The 18,605-nt window shown below is 40.7% G+C and overlaps 2 protein-coding genes across 5 annotated transcripts; one reads left to right on the top strand and one right to left on the bottom strand.

The window, feature by feature from the left end:
- Positions 1 to 1,118: 1,118 nt before the first annotated feature.
- Positions 1,119 to 5,698, bottom strand: SPCS1 (signal peptidase complex subunit 1). Its single transcript, XM_067568073.1, has 4 exons — positions 5,219 to 5,698; positions 3,195 to 3,254; positions 1,845 to 1,931; positions 1,119 to 1,313 (listed from the first exon to the last, which is right to left on the bottom strand). Exons 1-4 carry the CDS (start codon positions 5,546 to 5,548, stop codon positions 1,191 to 1,193), a joined length of 600 nt encoding a protein of 199 aa, XP_067424174.1. The 5' UTR covers positions 5,549 to 5,698; the 3' UTR covers positions 1,119 to 1,190.
- Positions 5,699 to 5,876: 178 nt separating this feature from the next.
- On the top strand, positions 5,877 to 18,551 carry GLT8D1 (glycosyltransferase 8 domain containing 1). Of its 4 annotated transcripts, none has more exons than XM_067568071.1 (11): positions 6,490 to 6,741; positions 7,837 to 7,895; positions 9,691 to 9,750; positions 9,844 to 9,942; positions 11,198 to 11,414; positions 12,626 to 12,743; positions 14,052 to 14,136; positions 15,098 to 15,210; positions 15,893 to 16,059; positions 16,269 to 16,381; positions 17,072 to 18,551. In XM_067568071.1, exons 3-11 carry the CDS (start codon positions 9,735 to 9,737, stop codon positions 17,260 to 17,262), a joined length of 1,119 nt encoding a protein of 372 aa, XP_067424172.1. In that variant the 5' UTR covers positions 6,490 to 6,741; positions 7,837 to 7,895; positions 9,691 to 9,734; the 3' UTR covers positions 17,263 to 18,551. The 4 variants fall into 4 exon arrangements, with proteins under 4 accessions (XP_067424173.1, XP_067424172.1, XP_067424171.1 ...); XM_067568070.1 differs by lacking the exon at positions 6,490 to 6,741 and adding an exon at positions 6,778 to 7,185; XM_067568072.1 differs by lacking the exons at positions 6,490 to 6,741; positions 7,837 to 7,895 and adding an exon at positions 5,877 to 6,098.
- Positions 18,552 to 18,605: the final 54 nt, after the last annotated feature.

Below are 18,605 nucleotides of genomic sequence, written 5' to 3'. Positions count from 1 at the left end.
CTTACCAAAGTCCAGTTTGGATATTTATATTTTGCTAAGTAAGTAGCCCCACCAGTTTCTGTTGTGGGTTGGTATTCATTTCCTTTCCTAAGCCGTTCTGTAGTGCCACGCTGCACCATTATACTGTTGTACATTTGGAACAGAAAGTAACCTCTTAATCTAAGTTAATCACTTGTAAAGCAACTCTGAAGAGTTGCTGTGTGTTTCAGCAACAGAAAAAATACCATTTATAGTTACGGTCTCATGCTGTTATGCTTCATTTCTATGTAGCTCTAACTACATAAATTGCTTGAATTCATGAATAAGACTTCATGGTTTAAAACTTCTCCTTTCCACCAATGCAGAGTTAATTATCTATATCTGCCCTGTTCACAATTCCATGTTAATTTTGCTGCAAGTGAAATGCTCTTAAGTGAAGGCTTCCTACAGGCCTAGTTCACATTAGCTCATTCTTGCTACAATACATACACTAGATGTAGGTATATTTTACTTGTGTACACACACACACACACACGTCATATTAAAAAGGACTGACTCTCCATAAAAAGGGAGAAGGCAGTCTACTCACAAGGAATGGAAAGACTTAATTCCCCCTGCCTTTTCCACAAGAATCAAAACTTGTCCCTGAATTTTATGTAGTAATATGTATACTTAAATTTTCATCCTTAACGTATTTGAAAATGTTGAGCAGCCAAATGAACTTGCAAATTCAATATACATATAACAAGGTTTGTTATTTTATACTAACTGCCTCTGTTAAATGAGCCAAGAATACATTTAACTGAAATATCTTTCTGATACAGTATTTTACTCAAGTTCATGCCTCAGATTTCTTAAATATATACTTATGGATTACTTTACAGACAGTATTACCACAAGTGAACAACTTAACTGCAGCACTTACAAGAACATAGAACTTGCTTAAATGCAACCTAAAATGCACTTGTAATTTAAACCTATTTAATATTTACTTCCCATTTTGCTTTCACAGCTAGGCCTAGCAAAATTCTAGCCAGAGGCAGAGTGTGTGTTTTCCCCAAAGTTAGTGTTCCTTGAGGTTGATCCTGGTATACCGACAGAATCAAATAGTCTCTAAAGCATTAAGCATATAAGGCGTCTCACACTAGGAATATCACAAACGTTTAATGAAGCAAAATTCTGCAATGTTACATCACAATGGTTCATGTTCTTCAACTTTTAGTATGCCTTTTCAATTTTCTCTCTGCTGGCTTCTTATCTTCTGCTCCTGTCTCCTGGACAGGTAGCCATTTCAGAGGATTGCGGCGGTACATAGGCCACGGAGGGAGCGTTAGCTGAAAAGGAAGGAAAAAGTTTAATTGTATGTATCTCAATAACCCCAAATGAGATGTGTGCAATTAGAACAGTTACTACTACACAACCTTCATTATGTTGACTTGCAGTACCAGCAGAGCAATGTCTCATTTACTATCAAAATATCACTTAAAATGAAGGTCTACTCGGGATTGAAGAGAACATCTGATTAAGCATTTAGTGGCTTACATCACCAATAGAAGTTTTAATACTAGAGTCCCTGTTTACATCAGTCTCTTAGGCCCAGAATTGAAGTACACGGAACAAGGTACATTGGCTAATGTAAGTGGAGGTACAGGACTGGAAGAACAGGGAGGTCAGCAGGTCAGAATGACAGTTATTTGTGCATACTGAAAAGTTTGTATTGCATCTGTTTGCATTATGCTCATCTATCACCTTATTTAAGCTCTCTGTTTCAGGTAAAAACAACATTTGATAAACAGGCAACTTTGTTTTGGAAACTCCATTAGTGCATTTGCTGATGTATTTATAGTAATCATGTTTTGTCTTACCAGGCATGATAAAGCAAATCCAGCCATAACTATATAGACAGTCCAACCAAACTGTTCAGCGATGTAGCCATAGATAAAACCAATTACCTAGAAGAAGCAATACCCATTTTAATAAAATAAAAACCTAACGAGCCATTCCCAAACCAAAAATGATTGCGTTAATACTGAAAAATATCCTATAGACAAGGAAAATCAATGACATAAGTTACAAAACCACTAAATGTTAGCAAGTTGGGAAACTTGCTATGATTCCAACACAATTCTTAATCTTAGTTCGTGACACACCCACTGAGTTATCTGTAATTTGAGATCAGAGTTGGGATAATCTGATTTATTATATATGAATAGTCTATGGGAAATAAGATTACTTCATGACTAATACTAAAATTAGATGTTTGTTCAGTATGGTAAAGTCTGAAATACCATTTTTATGTTGCTATTTTTCTAATGAATAGGCATAGGCAGAACAGGACTTGGGTGAATATTTTACTTAAATATAGAGGATAAGGAACTGCTTTATGGTGAATTAGTGTCTAATCAGCATGGAGAAGATGTACTTAATTGGCTTAATGTGAGACTGTAGATAACAAATGTAGGCGGGGTACAACAGCAATATGTTTAATGAGAATTAGTTGGTGCGGGTTTGAACCTGCAGTTTGTACTGGGCACTATACTGGCCTATCCAATATGTACTGTTTTTGCTGGGCTATTGAGGTTCTGTAGCTTTTACTAGAAAGGAAGATATGGAAGGTGGGTATATAGCCTCTGAGTACAACAGAGTGGTGAGATGGTTTTTTTATTTTTATTTTTAACTGTGAATTTCCTGACTCCATAACTGGAGTTCTCTAGCTACTTATACATTTTCAGTCTAGATTTTGGTTACACCTCTACATTAAAAATTATTTCTAAATACTACTATGCACTTAATGGCACCTTCTCTGAGGGACCTCAAGCTGCTTTAAAAATTTTAGGCTTAGCCACAACTCATCTGGGAGTTCAGAATTATACCCCTTTTACAGAAAGCAACACTGACTTTCCTGTGTGACCTCCTTAGTTTATGTAGTGTTAATTGTATGACCCACAGAAATTCTATGCTGTAATGGTTCTAACTGTTGAGGTTTTATATAGTACACAGCTTGTAACAGCTGTCAGCCCCTAGTACAGCAGTCTCAGTGGTTACGAAGTTAATTAGCAGATGGGAGCACAGTATAGTATATGAAGTTCACACAGTTGTTAAATGCTTCTGGAAAAAATCTGGGGTGTGAAAGAAGCCAAGAAGTTTTCAGACCCTAATCCAGTTTATTTTTAAAGGATGTTTTACAGCCTTACCCGTGGCTCCATTATACTTACCGCAGAAACAAGAATGATCCCTTGAAAAATCTGTTCTGCTAGTTTTTGACCTTTGTAGTCCTGTTTAAAAAAAAAAAAAAAATTTGTCAAAAGGTTATAAATACCAATCACCTACACACAAAGTAAATGATTCTTGCATCCTGTCAAGAGGCACAAAGACAAAGCTTGACCATACTCCTGCCCTGACTCTCTAGTGAGAGATGAGGAATACAAAACAAATGCTTAAGACTAGAATGTTTTCTTATATATTCTTTAAAGAAACCTTGGTTTTATGTTGTAAAAACCTTAATTCCCAGCTTAGTGTCTCCTACAACTCCAATGATAACACAAAAAGAAAAAGAAAAGGCAGTAAACTGCATTCTTTGGGCTGTCATTAAGAGTTAGTGACATCGGTACAGAAACCCAAAGTCCTCTCATAGTTGGTAAGGAGGCGGTTGCTTTTAAAACTGCAGAAAATAAGTTTAATATATTGTGCTTTTATGCACTTTATAGAAAAGTCGCTTTTTTATACCCCTTTGCAAAGGATCACCTCGTATTGATGATTCAATATTTCCCCTGGTTTTATAAAACTGGGATACAGAGAGGTTGTGCCTTGCTCAAGATCACAAGCAATCTCTATGGCAGAATCTGTACTAGAACGCACAGCTCTGTTCTTAGACCGCAAGACCATGCTTCCTCATGCTAAATTAAACTTCACTTGCATAGGAAGCTTAATAATAAGCAGCAGATAAGCATACATATGTTGGGTAAAGAATTGAACAGAGCAAGACTGATGTGTGTAATTTAATTGGTATGTTGGTAGATTTTCCTCATGTGCTGTTACCCTACTTCACCAGAAAAAACACAGCTCTTGCACACCCTCAAATATATCAACAATATCAAAGAGTGATTGATGCGTGAAACTGAACATGTGCATTTGGACTCCAGCAGCATATCCTATCTTCTGCAGTCCAGATACTCATATCCTGTAGGTAATAGTATTTTATTCTGTCTACATTAATATCCACAATACTTAGTGAAGGTACAAAATGTTACAATAAAAATCACTATTTCAAGCTATCGTTCTAACTTTTGGGTGGGAAGAGGGGGAGCATGACAAAAGTTGGGAAGAGGGGGAGCATGACAAAAGTTAAAGTCAAAGGAGACAGATTAAGAAAACAACTGTCAACTGAAGCATGCTTGCTTTAATTCTTGCATCCCAGCTATTTATGCCATAGCCATAAATAATCTCGAACAGAATTGTTTACGTTGCTGTAAACGAGTGTTTCTCAATTGGGGTTCCGAGGGAACACTGTTGGGGTTCCACGGGAAAGTGACATTGCGCCACCGAAAAAGGGAAGATGTCCTGGATTTTTTGGCGGAGGGTATGGAGTATGGTTCCGCGGGGAAATTTAATTGAGAAACACTGACCTAGTTTGTATATAATTTGCTTATTTTTACATTTTTTTTGGCCCCATATATAAAAATACTGTTAAGAGTTTGGGGGGTTCCGCAATTATTTATCGAGTTCAAAAGGGTTCCATGGCAAAATTTAATTGAGAAACACTGCTGTAGACTGATGCTGCCCCAGTTGCTATTGTAAAACTTAAATGATTTAATGAAGGACTGTTTCCCCCCCTTTTCAGAGAGGCTAGAATAGCTACTTTACGAATTGCAGTTAGTCATTCGCTTTAAACCAAGATGATGAATACAAAAAAAAGTTGAGCAATTGGACTTGCAAGTCAGGAAACTGCCCCTGTGCAGTAACTCAGCCGCAAACGCGGAGGCAGCATTTTTACTGTACACGGAAGCCCGGGGTAAGTAGCCTGCAGGGGCGAGGACGAGCGGAGCCGTGCTGTTGTTTACAGCCCCCAGCCTCGAACGGGCCGAGGACAATGAAACATGTGGACGCTGGGGCCGGAACCCGAGCTAGGCAGCACCAACGCAGGAGCGGGAGGCTGGTGCGGTCAGCGACACGGCGGCCCCAGGCGCCCCGGCCCGGTTGGTTCCACTGCCCCGAAGCGCCACGCGCCGCCCCCACTTACCATCTGGGTGGGGACGGAGCTGAATACGTCCAGCATGGTGACCGCCAGGGAGGCCGCGTCGCTGCCCGTCTCGCTGCTCTCCTCGGAGGCGCTTCCACCCCGCGAAGGGGAGACTTCAGGGGCGCCCTGGGGGCCGGCTCCGGCCCGCGAGCTGGAGGCGATGGAGGCCCCAGCGGCACCGGCCTTGGAGGAGGAGGGAGGCGAGGTCTCGCGGGCGGCAGCCTCCTTGCCGGGCCGGCTAGCGCGCGTCAACACTCCGGCGGCGGAGGAGCGGGTCCGGAAGGCGGGCGCTGAGCTGGCCGGAAGCAGCGGAATCTTGCTCCGCCCCATCTCCCCTGAGCTTCCGGCCGGGAGGTGCCGGTGCCCCCGCCCCTGCCTGAACAACTGCACCGGCCTCCGCGGGCCGACCCCAGCCGCCCGTGGGACGCCAAGACCAAGGCCAGCTCCAGCCACAAGCCACCGCCCGGCTCCGCTGCGGCCACAGCGGCGCTCGGCTGCGTCTCCATGGCAACAGTTATACAGCGCTCAGGGTCCTTAGCGCATAGGTGTGTCTAACGCACTGCCGGACTCAGTGTGCGCAGCGCCGGCAGGGGCCCGGCTCGGCTGTTCCCCTTCGCGCCAAGCTAGGGTTTGAGTGGAGTCCTGTGATGTGCTCGGGCTAACGTGCCCCCCGTAAATAAATATTAGCTCACGCGGTTCTTGTTGTCGAATCAGGCGGCGCCATGGTTGCCCAAGGCCCGGCCAGCGGCTGGCCGCCGCTGCCTGTTGCTTGCTGTGGCTAGTAGCGCTGCTGTGTTGAGCTGGCACTTGGCAGCTCGGCGGGTGCCTCAACCCGGCGGCGGGGAGCGAGCGCGAGCAGCCCGGCTCGCTGGGCGCGCAGGTAAGGATTCAGGCGGCTGAGCCGGGCAGCGGCGCCGGCCCCGGTCGCTGTGCGGGGCTGGGGTAAGCGCAGCCTGGGCAGAGCAGCGCCGTGCCCGGCGACAGTGAGAACACCGAGTGCCTGATCCAAAACCTAGCAGCTAGTTACCCACCCGCTCGGGCTGCCTCTGCTCGCTGCCGTGGGGCTGTTTGTGCTCCACGCACTACCCTGCCGTCTTGCTGCAAGCACATGGCGTGACGTGACAGTCATTCCCTGGGTGGGCAGTGGCCCCTCGAGATGCCAGTCAGCCCTTCCCTTCTGCAGCAGATGGATCCTTAGGAGATCCGCGCCGCTCTAGATTCTCTGCCCCGACCTGTGCCACATCTGAGATTAGTTGGGAAGAAGGGGCGGGTGTTTCCCGAAGCGCCGGTGCTTTTCCGTGGTTGTTTTTTTAAAAGCTGTACACATTTGACACGGAGCTCTGGGATTTCCTCCCCCTCTCCCCGAAATAGAAGAAGGGGACTTCACTTCGACAACTACTGATAAGCAAGATCTCTAGACAGGGATTGTTCCATACAACTGGTGCTGTGCTGTGCTGCTCACAGGGTAGTTCACCACAAGTGGGATTCCGCCAAAGGTTGTAGCTGTATCATTGAGTCTGAGGGTAAACCTGCTTATTTGTGATAAATGCTTGTTATTTGCTTAATATGTACAAAGAAAAAAGATCACAATGCTTACCTTTTTTAGCCTCTGTGTTGTATCTTCATTATACACTGATGCCTGATCCTGAGAACACCTAATGCGTGTGCTTAACTTTCTGCTTGGGAGCAGTTCCATTGAAGTGAATGGGGTTGCTAATCTGTAAGATAAGCATGTGCATCAGTGTTTGCGAATCTGAGGCCTATGTCTTTAGTGAAAGTACTTTCAGGAAAGTAAATACACAATACTTTAATCAAAACCATTTCTGGTTCTATTAAAGGCCACAGAACACATGTAAATATGTGTAATAATTATACATACACACTGACTGACTCTTTTTCTGTCTGTATCTATTGTAGGGCCCAATCCTTGTTTACATTAGAAGTCCAGTTGACTTCAATGAAATTATGTATGTGAGCAAATGTTTACAAAATCAGGCCTGTAAATTGCATGTTTGCTGTGTGGAGAGAGACTTTGAGCAATGAATAAATAATTTTTCTGGTTTTGTGCTGGAAGACAATAAACAGCATTTTATTGCTGCACTGGCAACTGTTTACAGCAGGTTTGCTTTTCTGAATTTGCATGCTGATAAATGAGTCATGTCTTTGTTTTCTTCTAACACTGTTTTGTTTTTAAGCACTTAAAAAGACTTCAGTAAAGCATGTTTCATAGGGTTTTTTAAAATATTTTTTCCCTTGGAGTTTCAAATAACTTGAGAAACTTGAAATCTAGCCAGTTTCCTTGACAAGTTAGTTTTTCTCCATAGACTGATTTATCATATGAAGTTCACAGTGAATGCTGGGCATGTGCTAATAGAACATTGCAGCATGGTTAGATTTTATGAGAACTTGCAACAGAGTGATTTCTATGCAGTTAGCAAGTATTACAAAACTGTTAGATCACCTTCTTTTGCTGACAGCTTTGACTGTGTTGTCAGCATATGTTTGATGTGTGTGAGATGTTATATTCTCTAGCTGGAAGAAACAACACTAGCAGGACTATTATGTGTAACATACAGCACAAGTGTTTTTCTCTGTGTGATTGTTATCTCGCATTGCAGATTTTGCAGTGACTGATTTAATGTACCACTTTTTCAACCTATTGAAGACTTTCTACAAAGTATGTAAATGTTTTCTACATGTTATTGGAAAGCTAACTTGCCTTGCTCCTGAGACACTGTCTTGCTTGGATAGTTGGATAGGTTGGCTCAGCCTCAGAAGAACCCATTCGTGGTCTCCAGAAGCCATACAGACTGTGCCTGACAGACAAAAGAGATCTGTTGTTTCAGTGGTGTGCAAACTGAATGTTAAACTATTTCCAAGTAGAGCTAGTTTGATAGCTCAAGGATTTGTATAATTCACACAGGCTGTAGTCATCATGGCTTTTCTGGAAAAATGCTCTTTTCCAGTTCACAGCAAGTTTGGGTTAAAGCAAAATGAGGATTATCTCCACTAAAACGTTGTCCTGTTCTTCGTCTCTGTTCCCACCTCCATCTGAGTGGATACTCTCATAATCTGTAAACATGTTCTAGTGGGTGGGGCCTGGGACTAGAAATCAGGAGAGTTGAGTTTATGCTTAGACTTGTGCTTAACTCGCAGGGTGAGCTTCGGCAAATCACTTAGCTTCTGTCAATAATATGGGGATTGATACTTGCCCACCTTCATAAAGTGCTCTATGGATGAAAAGCCCTGTATAAATATTAATTTAACATAATTTACTATTCATCCCTGTTAACTCACAGACTGGGATCTGCTATTAGTGTGCTCAGGAATTGACACGACTCTCATTCGATAATGACAGAAAGGCTTTAATTACTGTACTTATAAACATATAAAATGAGCCCCCAAACCAAAAGTCCAGTATATTTTAGCTGCAAAAGCAATTATCCTCACCAATGCAGGCAAGAGGTGGCAATGGTCTCTTAGCAGCTTCCCCCTAGAGCCTGGATCCCTGGTCTCAGAAGACAGCTGGGCAAGATGGCAGTTCTTGTCAGTTTCTTGTCAAGAGTGATTCTTTTTCTCTTGAAGCTTGCCTGCTTGCTTATTTCCATTGCTTCTCTTTTATAGTCTTAAATCCAATGTTTTTCAAAGCATTTTGGTAATTTACATGAGTAAACACAGGAATTTCAGAGAACAATACAAGAGGGAGAGACCCATGCACTTTACTTAGTGAAAAGGGTGCTAGACACCTAGATGTGTTGTTTAGTTTCAGTGTTCCACCCTTCAAACAAAGGGGTATTGGGGTTGTTGTGATTAAATTGAGCAATACCTGGGGTGGCATCCAGTCATTAGCTTTCATCATAAGGTATTTTGAGAGGTCTGGAGCAATGGAGGTCTAGCACGCCCGGTATTTAACACATTTCTGTTTACTGCATAGATGAGTTACTCCCAGAGGATAAGTTCATTAGGGAAAATGGTTCAGACAGAGAGGCAATTAATAAACAGTTACCTTAATGAAATACCAGACATACTTTGAGAATAGAAAGACAGCATGGGTGTGTTACAATGAGAAACAATCACCCATTTTAAAGGGAATCCAGCACCATTTCACATACTCTGCAATATGCAACTTATTAATATTTGGTAGCTTAATTTTATAAATAGGCCCAGCCTAGCTGAAATTTCATGGTCTACATCCCTCCTCCTTCCCAGATGGACACTCTGTGTCTCTCCCTCTCATTACAGGGAGTGTCCCCTTTAGATGTGGCAACCTAGCTGGATGCCTTCTAAGCTGGAAGGCCTTATCTGGTGACCATTAAAATACGATGCAGTTTTATCTCTTGAATAGACGTAAACACTACACACGCATGCACCATGTTCCATGAAACCATATTGACACCATCAATCATAGCATGTCTCTCTCAGATGCATGTACAAGCAGTGGAACATAACTGCTGTATGTTTTCCTCTTACAGGTTTGCAAAGAGGCTCTGCTTATAAACAAAGACACCAGGGAAAAATGACATTCAGAAAAGGTACATATTTGACAAACAAAAAACATTTGTCCTCTTATCTTTTCCTGACCTGTGAGATTATCCTAATAACCTCCCTTTTCTTCTCTGTTTCAGTGAACATTCTCATTCTTGTACTTGCCATTGTTATATTTTTGTTAGTTCTACATCACAACCTTCTCGGTCTCAGTGACTTTTTGAAACGAGATGTATCAGGTACAGTGGCTTTTCTTTTATACTAATGAGTTTACTTTTCAGATCAGTAGCACAATGCATACCTGATCAGAAACAAACCTCTGCCATACTAAAATGGTTTCTGAAATGTGATAACAATAGATCCTTTCTGTAATGAAATGTATTTTGAACACACGGTTTTCCTGTGTTTTTGTCTAAATTTTATTTCTGTACTCCATTAACATTAGATTTTTACTAACTTCCTCAGAACTTAAGGGGGAGTTGGTCCTGATGTGTGGCTGGTATAATCTTTGTTGTAGTGGGGTCAGGAATAGACAAGTACAGATAGAATCCAGCAGTTTGTACTGTAGCTACATTTAGTGCTTTGATAGTGCAGTAGCATTGCTAGATATCTCAAATCAGACATTCATAGATTTTAAGGCTGGAAGGGATCATGACCATCTGGTCTGACACCGTGCCTAATTCAGGGCATAGAATTGAATCCAGCGATTCCTGCATGGTGTCCAATAATTTCAAAAACATCTAGTCTTGATATAAAAACTCCAATTGATGGAGAATTTACCACATTCCTAGGTAATCTATTCAGTTGGTTAATTTAAAGTACCAACATCCATTTTTGTATCTGCATATTGCAGGCATAAATACTTGTGGGTTCAGTTTAGGTCATTTTAGATGTCTAGGACTCCTGTGAGACACTCATATACTGTAGTACCTGGGTCAGCTGGGGGAATAAAAGGCACCATAGCTGCATTAATATGGTGTTTCCTTGGTCTCTGTCTCAGAGGAATTAGAAAGAGAGTTGGAAGAGAGGGTGGTGCTGACGGGTGGAAGGGAGGGAGACGATGAGCTGATCTGAGAGTGCAGCTCATTTGTATCTAAGCCTCACTTTAGCTCTCTGTGTTACCAGAACCCTGAAATTAAAGAATGAAGGAAGGAATTTAATCTGAGCTCTAATGTTCATCTGTGTTCCTTGTCATGCTGCTCACTGGGGAGTTCAAAATTATGTGTGTGCATAATATTATTATTGTAATGTTTATGTGTTGTGATTAACATAGATGACAAATTTTTCAGGGCTTGGATTGTCTTTGCCATTACAAGTTTGTGCAGAACTTAGCTGTACAAACTTGTAGTAGTTCTGATCTTGACCAGGGTCTCGAAGAACAATATAAGTATAATTGGTGTATAAGTATAATTGGAGGTGCTAAGAATTTAGAAACACTAATAATTTATTTATTTGAAGAACAATTATTTATAATTTCATTTTCTTGTCCTGCAGATTCAAGTCCATTAGGATTGCAGCCTATAGATTTCATACCGGAGGCTCCTCAAAGGCTGACCGATGAAATAAATGATCAGGAAATTCCTGTGGTCATTACAGCATCGGAGGACAGACTTGGGGGAGTCATTGCTGCCATGAACAGCATTCACCATAACACCAAATCCAACGTGGTGTTCCATATTGTCACTCTAAATGATACTGTGGACCATTTAAGGTAAACCATGCTCTCCAGGTTCAGCTCATCGCAGTCATGTCAGATTGGATTCATTTTTAAAAGAGGAAAAGACCATCTGTTCCAACAATCCAGACCTCTGTAAACTGATTGCAATCGTACCTGTTTGCTTTATTACCAGACCTTGTGATCATTTCTTTTACAGGAAGCAGCTGTAGGTGCCTCTTGAAATTGTATATTCTATTTGCTACAGTCGCCTTCCCTGGTGACATTCTAGGTGTAGGCTGAAGTCTGCATGAAATAGCTCTGCTTCGCTCAATTTCTGTGTTCCTGGTTTCCTAACTTTTAGAAAATGTACTACCACAAGTAAACATCCAGGACCAGTGAGCCAAAAGAATCCAGAGATTCCAAGGATTCAGGTTCTTCTCGTGTTTGTCTTGTTCCTGACAGTGACTAGTATTCATTTAGGGCCCAGTTCTCTGCTGTCCTAAGTGCTCTTATAGTCCATTGACTTCTCAGGATGAGGCCCTTGGTCAGTTTTCTTATTTGTCTGACTTTCAACTGTATACAACAAAACTGCCACAAATGGTGGGATATTTAGTAAGAGATTTCAATTTACAGCGTTAAAAAAAGAGCTATAAGAAATTTGCTTCCATAAATGGTGCAGAAGAGTGATTTCCCACTCTGATGCTATGCACGCTTAAAGAAAACAGACTTTAACTTAAGGTTAAACATAAGATAGAGGAAATAATTTTTTTTTAATAGAAGACAGATTCCATCACAGAAAGATGAGCCCTACCAGTAGTTTCCTAATTTGTAGATTGGTGTTTGACCCTCTTCTGCCTTCCCCATCTTCTTTCTCCAGTTAACTGGAAGGTCAAAATTAACATTATCTTGAGTAATGCTTTTTGTAAAGGGACTGTGAGTTTCTAAATACTTTAACGGCATGAGACGTAAACCTCAGAAAATTCCATTATCCAGCACCTATCGCCACAATCCAGCAGTGAGCTCTACGTAGGCAGACCTCTATGTCCATACAGCACCGTACTGAGGTCAAACATAGACTATATAATACTACATGCACATTTGATAGGTAGGGGAAACTGCCAAGCTAGAGGAACCAGACCAACATTTATTTGTGCCATTATCATTTGGCTCACCTCCTCTTTCTTTCTGGTTTAATTTGATCTCATTTAACTATGCTTATTCTTTTTTGTAAATGTGCGACTCCTCTTCCTCTCTTCCCTGGGCAGGGCATGGCTGAGTAACACTGCTCTGAAAAAGGTGAAATACCGAATTCTGGATTTCGACCCTCGTATTCTGGAAGGGAAAGTGAAAGTGGAGTCTGAACAGGCAGACTCCATAAAACCAGTGAGTACTGGTGCTGATTATTTGTTGTAAATATGAATCAGTGATAACTGATGTGAGTGGACATACTAGTTATATCTGGACAGATCTGTGATTTATAGATAGGATAGTGTTCTATAGCTTTATTCTCCCTATGTGTTTTTAAGCTGTATTTTAATAGATGTAAAAGTTTGCTTTTTGTCCAAACTTAACTGTGTATTCATTTTAAGAAATCATGAGGCAGGCACAACCTGCCCTGCAGAGATTAAATCCACACCAAGTAGTGATTGTGGTAATTAAATAGGTGGCACTCTTCTGATTCTGTACTAAATCAATAGTACCAGCAGGGGGTGCTCTGCAGTTGGACATGCTATTTTTCGGATGGAGAGAGAGAGAAGTCCTCTTAACTACTTGTGGTCATTAAATATCCCAGAACTCTTTTCACAAGAGTAGAAGTATTAACTCCAGAGTCCTGTTCATATTCCAGTTTGGATAACTACATTCTGGTTTCCTAAAATCCATCTACATTTTCATTTGAATTAGGAGTCATTCCCTTCCTATCCTAAACTATTGCAAAATGCTGGTGTGGTCTGGAACTGTGGGAACCCAAAGACATTAGTGAGAAATAGGATTCCTTGGTATAATGGGATCTTTCAGGATAACAAGTAGCACATAAATGTCCATTGATTACATTATCAAACCTTTGCATCTAGTCATGATTAATATGAGTGAGTCCTTCAATCATAGCTGGTTATGCCAAGAAATACTATGTGCCAACTGCATCTTTTATAAGCAAAATATTTTAAAACAGACTATGTAGGCACCCATTCTGAAATGTGGTCTGCTGTCACTGAGTCCTACATTTGTGTGGCGTCTCACTGACTTACTGCAGTTCTGTGCAGGCGCTCAGGCTAGTGAACTGCATCGTAGGAGTAGGACCATATGGAGCACTTTATATTTACCAAGTGATGTACGAACATTTAGGCTGGGATTTTCAAAAGAGCGTAAGGCCCAGATTCACGGTAGTATTTAGACTCCTAAATGGAGCCTTAATACCTCTGAGGATCTGGGCTGAAGTGACTTAGTTCCACTGACTTTCACTAGCGCTTGAGCTCCTAAGTCACATAGGCACTTCTGAAAATTCTGCCCTTAGCTGTTTTTAAAAAAACACCTTCCTCCTCCCACAAAAACCCCACCATTGAGGGTTATTTTTCTTTTGTTATATAAGATATCATGGGTACTTGTGTTTCCAGAAAATTAGTGCCCAAGATATCAGTTAGAGTTCCCCATTCCTGTCACTTTCCCATTTCTCTTGCTTGCTTGTGTTCACAGTTAACCTTTGCAAGATTCTACTTGCCTATGTTGGTTCCTCATGCAGAGAAGACCATATACATGGATGACGATGTAATAGTGCAAGGTACTGAACCTTTTCTTCCTAAGTGAATAGGAATTGCCCTACTGGAACGGATCTAGTTCAGTCTCCTGTCTCAGATGTTAGCCAAATGCTTCTGCCTCATGTAAGGATGTAAAAACCTTGTAAATGCACCTAATCTTTGCAGATCTATACACTGGGAAGAAACATTTTCCTATCCCTACTTGATCAGATTTTACTCTGGTGAACCATAAAGATTGCTAGCTCTTATCTTGTCTAGTTTAACCAAGTTGATGAGATACTGTTGATATTTTAATTTTAGCATCTAAAATATATTTTATATATGCAAAATAAAACTCTTGGTTTTCCTAGCACCTTTTCTTTGACCATTTCATTCTCATTAATTTAAATTAGCTGTTTAAATACTCATTTTGTAATAAAAATGTAAGTTGTTTCAATTTGAACAGTAAAACTACTGTAGAATTCTTAGTTCCCTAGTGAATCTTGCAATGTTCTAGGGAGAAAATTCTTTATCTAACAAGACCACAGCAACTAATAAGGGACTTGACTTTTTTTTTGGGCAGATTCTATTTTTCAGTTCACCCCCTTTATATTGTATATGATGTCTAGTGTAAAATCTATTTCTCAAACAAAGAACTTTGGTTTGATGTCAGCTCCTGTTGTCTTCAATGGGAGTTGAGTCAGGTCCCTAGAGCTCAGCAGGGTGCTTTGGCCAGAGTAGAATTCGAAATGCATGAGCTAAAGGGGTATTACTTCCAGGTAATGTAAGCTTGTGTATAACGGGCACATATTGTATTCAAAGGAATGTATTTTTAAACATTTAATTGTCTTGGCCCTATTCTTTGTTTGAAAAGATCCAGCCCTGTTTTAAGTTGAGTAAGATCGTGTTGATATGAACAGTAGAACAGAATGTACAAAAAGCATATGAACTAAAGCTTAAAGCAATATTTGTGTTTCGATTCTCTGCTTTGTTTGAATTTTTCAGATGATATCCTTGAACTTTACAACACACCACTGAAACCTGGCCATGCAGCTGCATTTGCAGATGACTGTGACTCAACCTCTAATAAATTTGCTGTCCGTGGAGCAGGGAATCAGGTCTGAACAGTTCAAATAAAATATTAATATTGCAGACACTCATTTTCAGAATTTGGCCTCTGAGTTGGTTCCTAGTTATTTGCAGATTAATTTCATGGCACTTGGAAATCAAGTATCTGACTGTACCCACAAATTAATTACTCAGATGTTTAAGTGCTATAAAATGCCCTTGAAGTATTGCACCTGCAGTTATTTGTGGGCACAATTGAAGGCCAAGTTGAGATCATATTCAAAAGTAGATGCATAATCACAGCTCTTTGAATTTACACTGTGCTCTACAATGGGATTAAGACACTACTGTGAAGAACATGCAGTCTAGAACTTAACATTCTATAGATAAGTTTTTGTTTCTATGTGTTTCTAATATGCTTGCATAAAAACAGGTGATTTATCTAGTGGGGAGATTGGTGGCATTTTAGATATTAAGAAGAGGCAGCGTTCCTGAAAGCACTGATCTTTTATAGTGAAAGCTTTACACATTGTTGCGCCTCTTAAACCACACATTCTATCCTGTACGATAGAAAAGGAAAATTATTTTATCCACACAACATTCCTCTGTTCTACCAGGGGCACTGGAAAAAAATTAACTGTGAGTGGAGTGGGGGAAACATTTTATCTGGGAGCAAAGAAATTTTATTTGGGAGCAGTTAAAACTAAAAACCAATTTCTGTTCTGTTTTCAGTATAATTACATTGGATTTTTAGATTATAAGAAACAAACAATCCGGAAGCTTGCCATGAAAGCCAGCACTTGCTCTTTTAATCCAGGGATCATTGTTGCCAATCTAACAGAATGGAAACAACAGAACATCACTAAGCAATTGGAGAAATGGATGATGCTTAATGTAGCGTAAGTTTGCAGAAATCAGGAGGACAAATCAGGGGGCGGGTTACTGTGATGAAGATTCACTGTGGAATGAAGGACTGTGAGGGCCACATAGGTAAATAGCCAGACAGAATGCAGCATGCTCTTTCACTGTGAAGTAGTAGTATGAATGAAAATCAACCATTCCAGGCTGTATCTGCACCCTCACCTAATAGCTTCATCTTCCCTACTAGAGAGGAGTTATACAGTCGGACTTTGGCAGGTAGCATTGCCACACCGCCACTGCTAATTGTATTTTACAAGCAACATTCCAATATTGATCCCATGTGGAACATCCGACATCTTGGTATGTATGAAATAAAATCCTGACACATTATTCCCACCTTCTATGCTTACTACCTCCTTAGATGTAGTCTGTCAGGGCAGTAGGTGAACATTGTGTTGATGCAGCAAATTGACTTCTCCGCCTCCCCAAGTGGGTGGAGGGGATGAAGCTTTTTCTGTTTTACACCTGGTTCTCCCCATTTTCAGAGCTGCACCAGTCTGTGGGCTCATTTTGGAACCAATGATTGCTGCTTTTTAAGTTGTCAGAGGGCTTGCTCAAGCTGAACTTGCTTTCAAGTTTTCTACATTAAACACATTTGGTATATTTGGAGATGCCCATAGATGTCTCCTCATGGTTTATTTGGAAGAGCAGAGCTTCCACATCGCTACTGGTTGAGCTCAAATGCCTCTGGAGCATACTTTGATTTTTAATTACAAGTAGTGCAGCCCTAAGAATGCTCTGAAGAGCACTGGAAGGCCCAGAATAGGAGAGATGGCACTAAGCAGTGCTTATCTGTACCTGAGAATCTGGCCCCAAGAGTCTTATTTTGTAATAACTGATTCACTTGCCAATCCCCCATCTTCCCACAGTAAGGCCATCCCTTGTTACCTCTACAACGCTGAAGTTAAAATGGTGCATGCAAAGATGATTTTACTGCCTTTATTGCTTGCTCTAGTGTGCAGTTGTGATGTGCTTCTCTTTCAATAAAAGGCTCTAGCACCGGAAAAAGATATTCTCCTCAATTTGTGAAAGCGGCCAAGTTGCTCCATTGGAGTGGGCATTTCAAACCCTGGGGACGAACAGCTTCATATGTGGATGTTTGGGAGAAGTGGTATATCCCTGACCCTACTGGCAAATTCAACCTGGTCCGCAGACACTCTGAGATCAATGAGGCCAAGTAAAATGGATTTTACGAACTATTGTCCTTTTCTCAGGAAACTCTTGGAGCCAGCAGTGTTTCTTTCAGCTGATTTGTATTACGGAGAAGTCCTTGCTTCTTTGGAGCACAGGGGAAAGTACTTATTCAGGTGAAATGAACAAGTGTATCAAGCCGCATGCCTCAAGAGGAGACTTATTTTGACTATGATTGAGGAAACTTACTCCAGCAGTACTATGAAGAGCAGAGAAACACCTTCATGAACTAGCATTTTTGCTAAGTAATTTCTTTTAATTACATTCTTCCACTCCATTGCTAGTGTTCTAGGTGTGATATTTTGTCAGCTACAGAAATAGATGTCTTTTGTTCTTATGAACAGTTTCTGGGTGACAGCCACATGCAAATCTTGCACACCAGTTATAATCAAAAGCTGCTAGTTTTCTTGTTACCTTATCCTGTGAGACATGAGCTTTATAGACAACACTTTCTCATGCATGAAGATCCACTCACCATTTATATTTAACCCTTTCTTGCACTCTCACTGTGTGTATGAACTTAATCTATGCTTTACAAAGGCTATACTCAAGTATTTAACTGAGAATTTTTTTTTAGTGATTGCCACTCAACACAAACTATTTTTAAAGTTGTGGAGTAAACTAAACTTTGTTCAAAAATAAAAAATTATTTTAGTTTAATTATTCAAGTAATCTGAGCATCAGATGAATATAAAAGTCATTCTGTTTTTGAAAATGGTGTTTGGTCTAGTAATGGAACCTTGTCTTTTTCAACAGATTTTGCATTTAAATAAGAAATTTGATTTTAAGGAATTTATTTCCTTGACATTTGAATTAATTCAACTGACCATTTTAAAAGGAAAATTATGCGAAATGTCTTTATATATTTATTTAATTTTCAAATTAGACCCATGTCAATTTCTAGAGCCTGAAACAAGTAATATCAAGTGTTTAACTGTTTCCTGCCATTTGGATGGACTATCAAAATACAATGAGAACTGCTGAAGTTGAGGCTAGCAATAACCTTGTTTTTAATATGTCTGTGAGAGGTAGTGGTGAGATCCCTTATTCTGGCTGGAGCACCTTCGTTTGTGATTTCCACTGACCCTCAGCAGGGAAACACAGCCCTGTAATAGGAATTGTCACAGCATGCTTTTCTAGGCCTAGTCCTTCAAATTAGGCAGAGCCACGTAGCTGCAGTCCTAACATGGCTGTGTTGCTAGTGCATCTCCTTTTCTCCCAGCTGGTAAGTGTGGGTGACACATTCTGTACTATGCAACTTTGTACTGTGAAGTTGCCTTGGTTGAAGGAGCTTTGATACCTTTTGCTAAGAATTAAAGTATTCCTAGTATGG

The sequence above is a fragment of the Emydura macquarii genome, unplaced genomic scaffold, assembly GCF_026122565.2.
Source record: "Emydura macquarii macquarii isolate MOO-44397 ecotype Brisbane River unplaced genomic scaffold, CSIRO-AGI_Emac_v2 contig_2846, whole genome shotgun sequence".
Taxonomy (NCBI): domain Eukaryota; kingdom Metazoa; phylum Chordata; order Testudines; family Chelidae; genus Emydura; species Emydura macquarii.
This window is presented reverse-complemented; position numbering and strand designations above follow the sequence as displayed.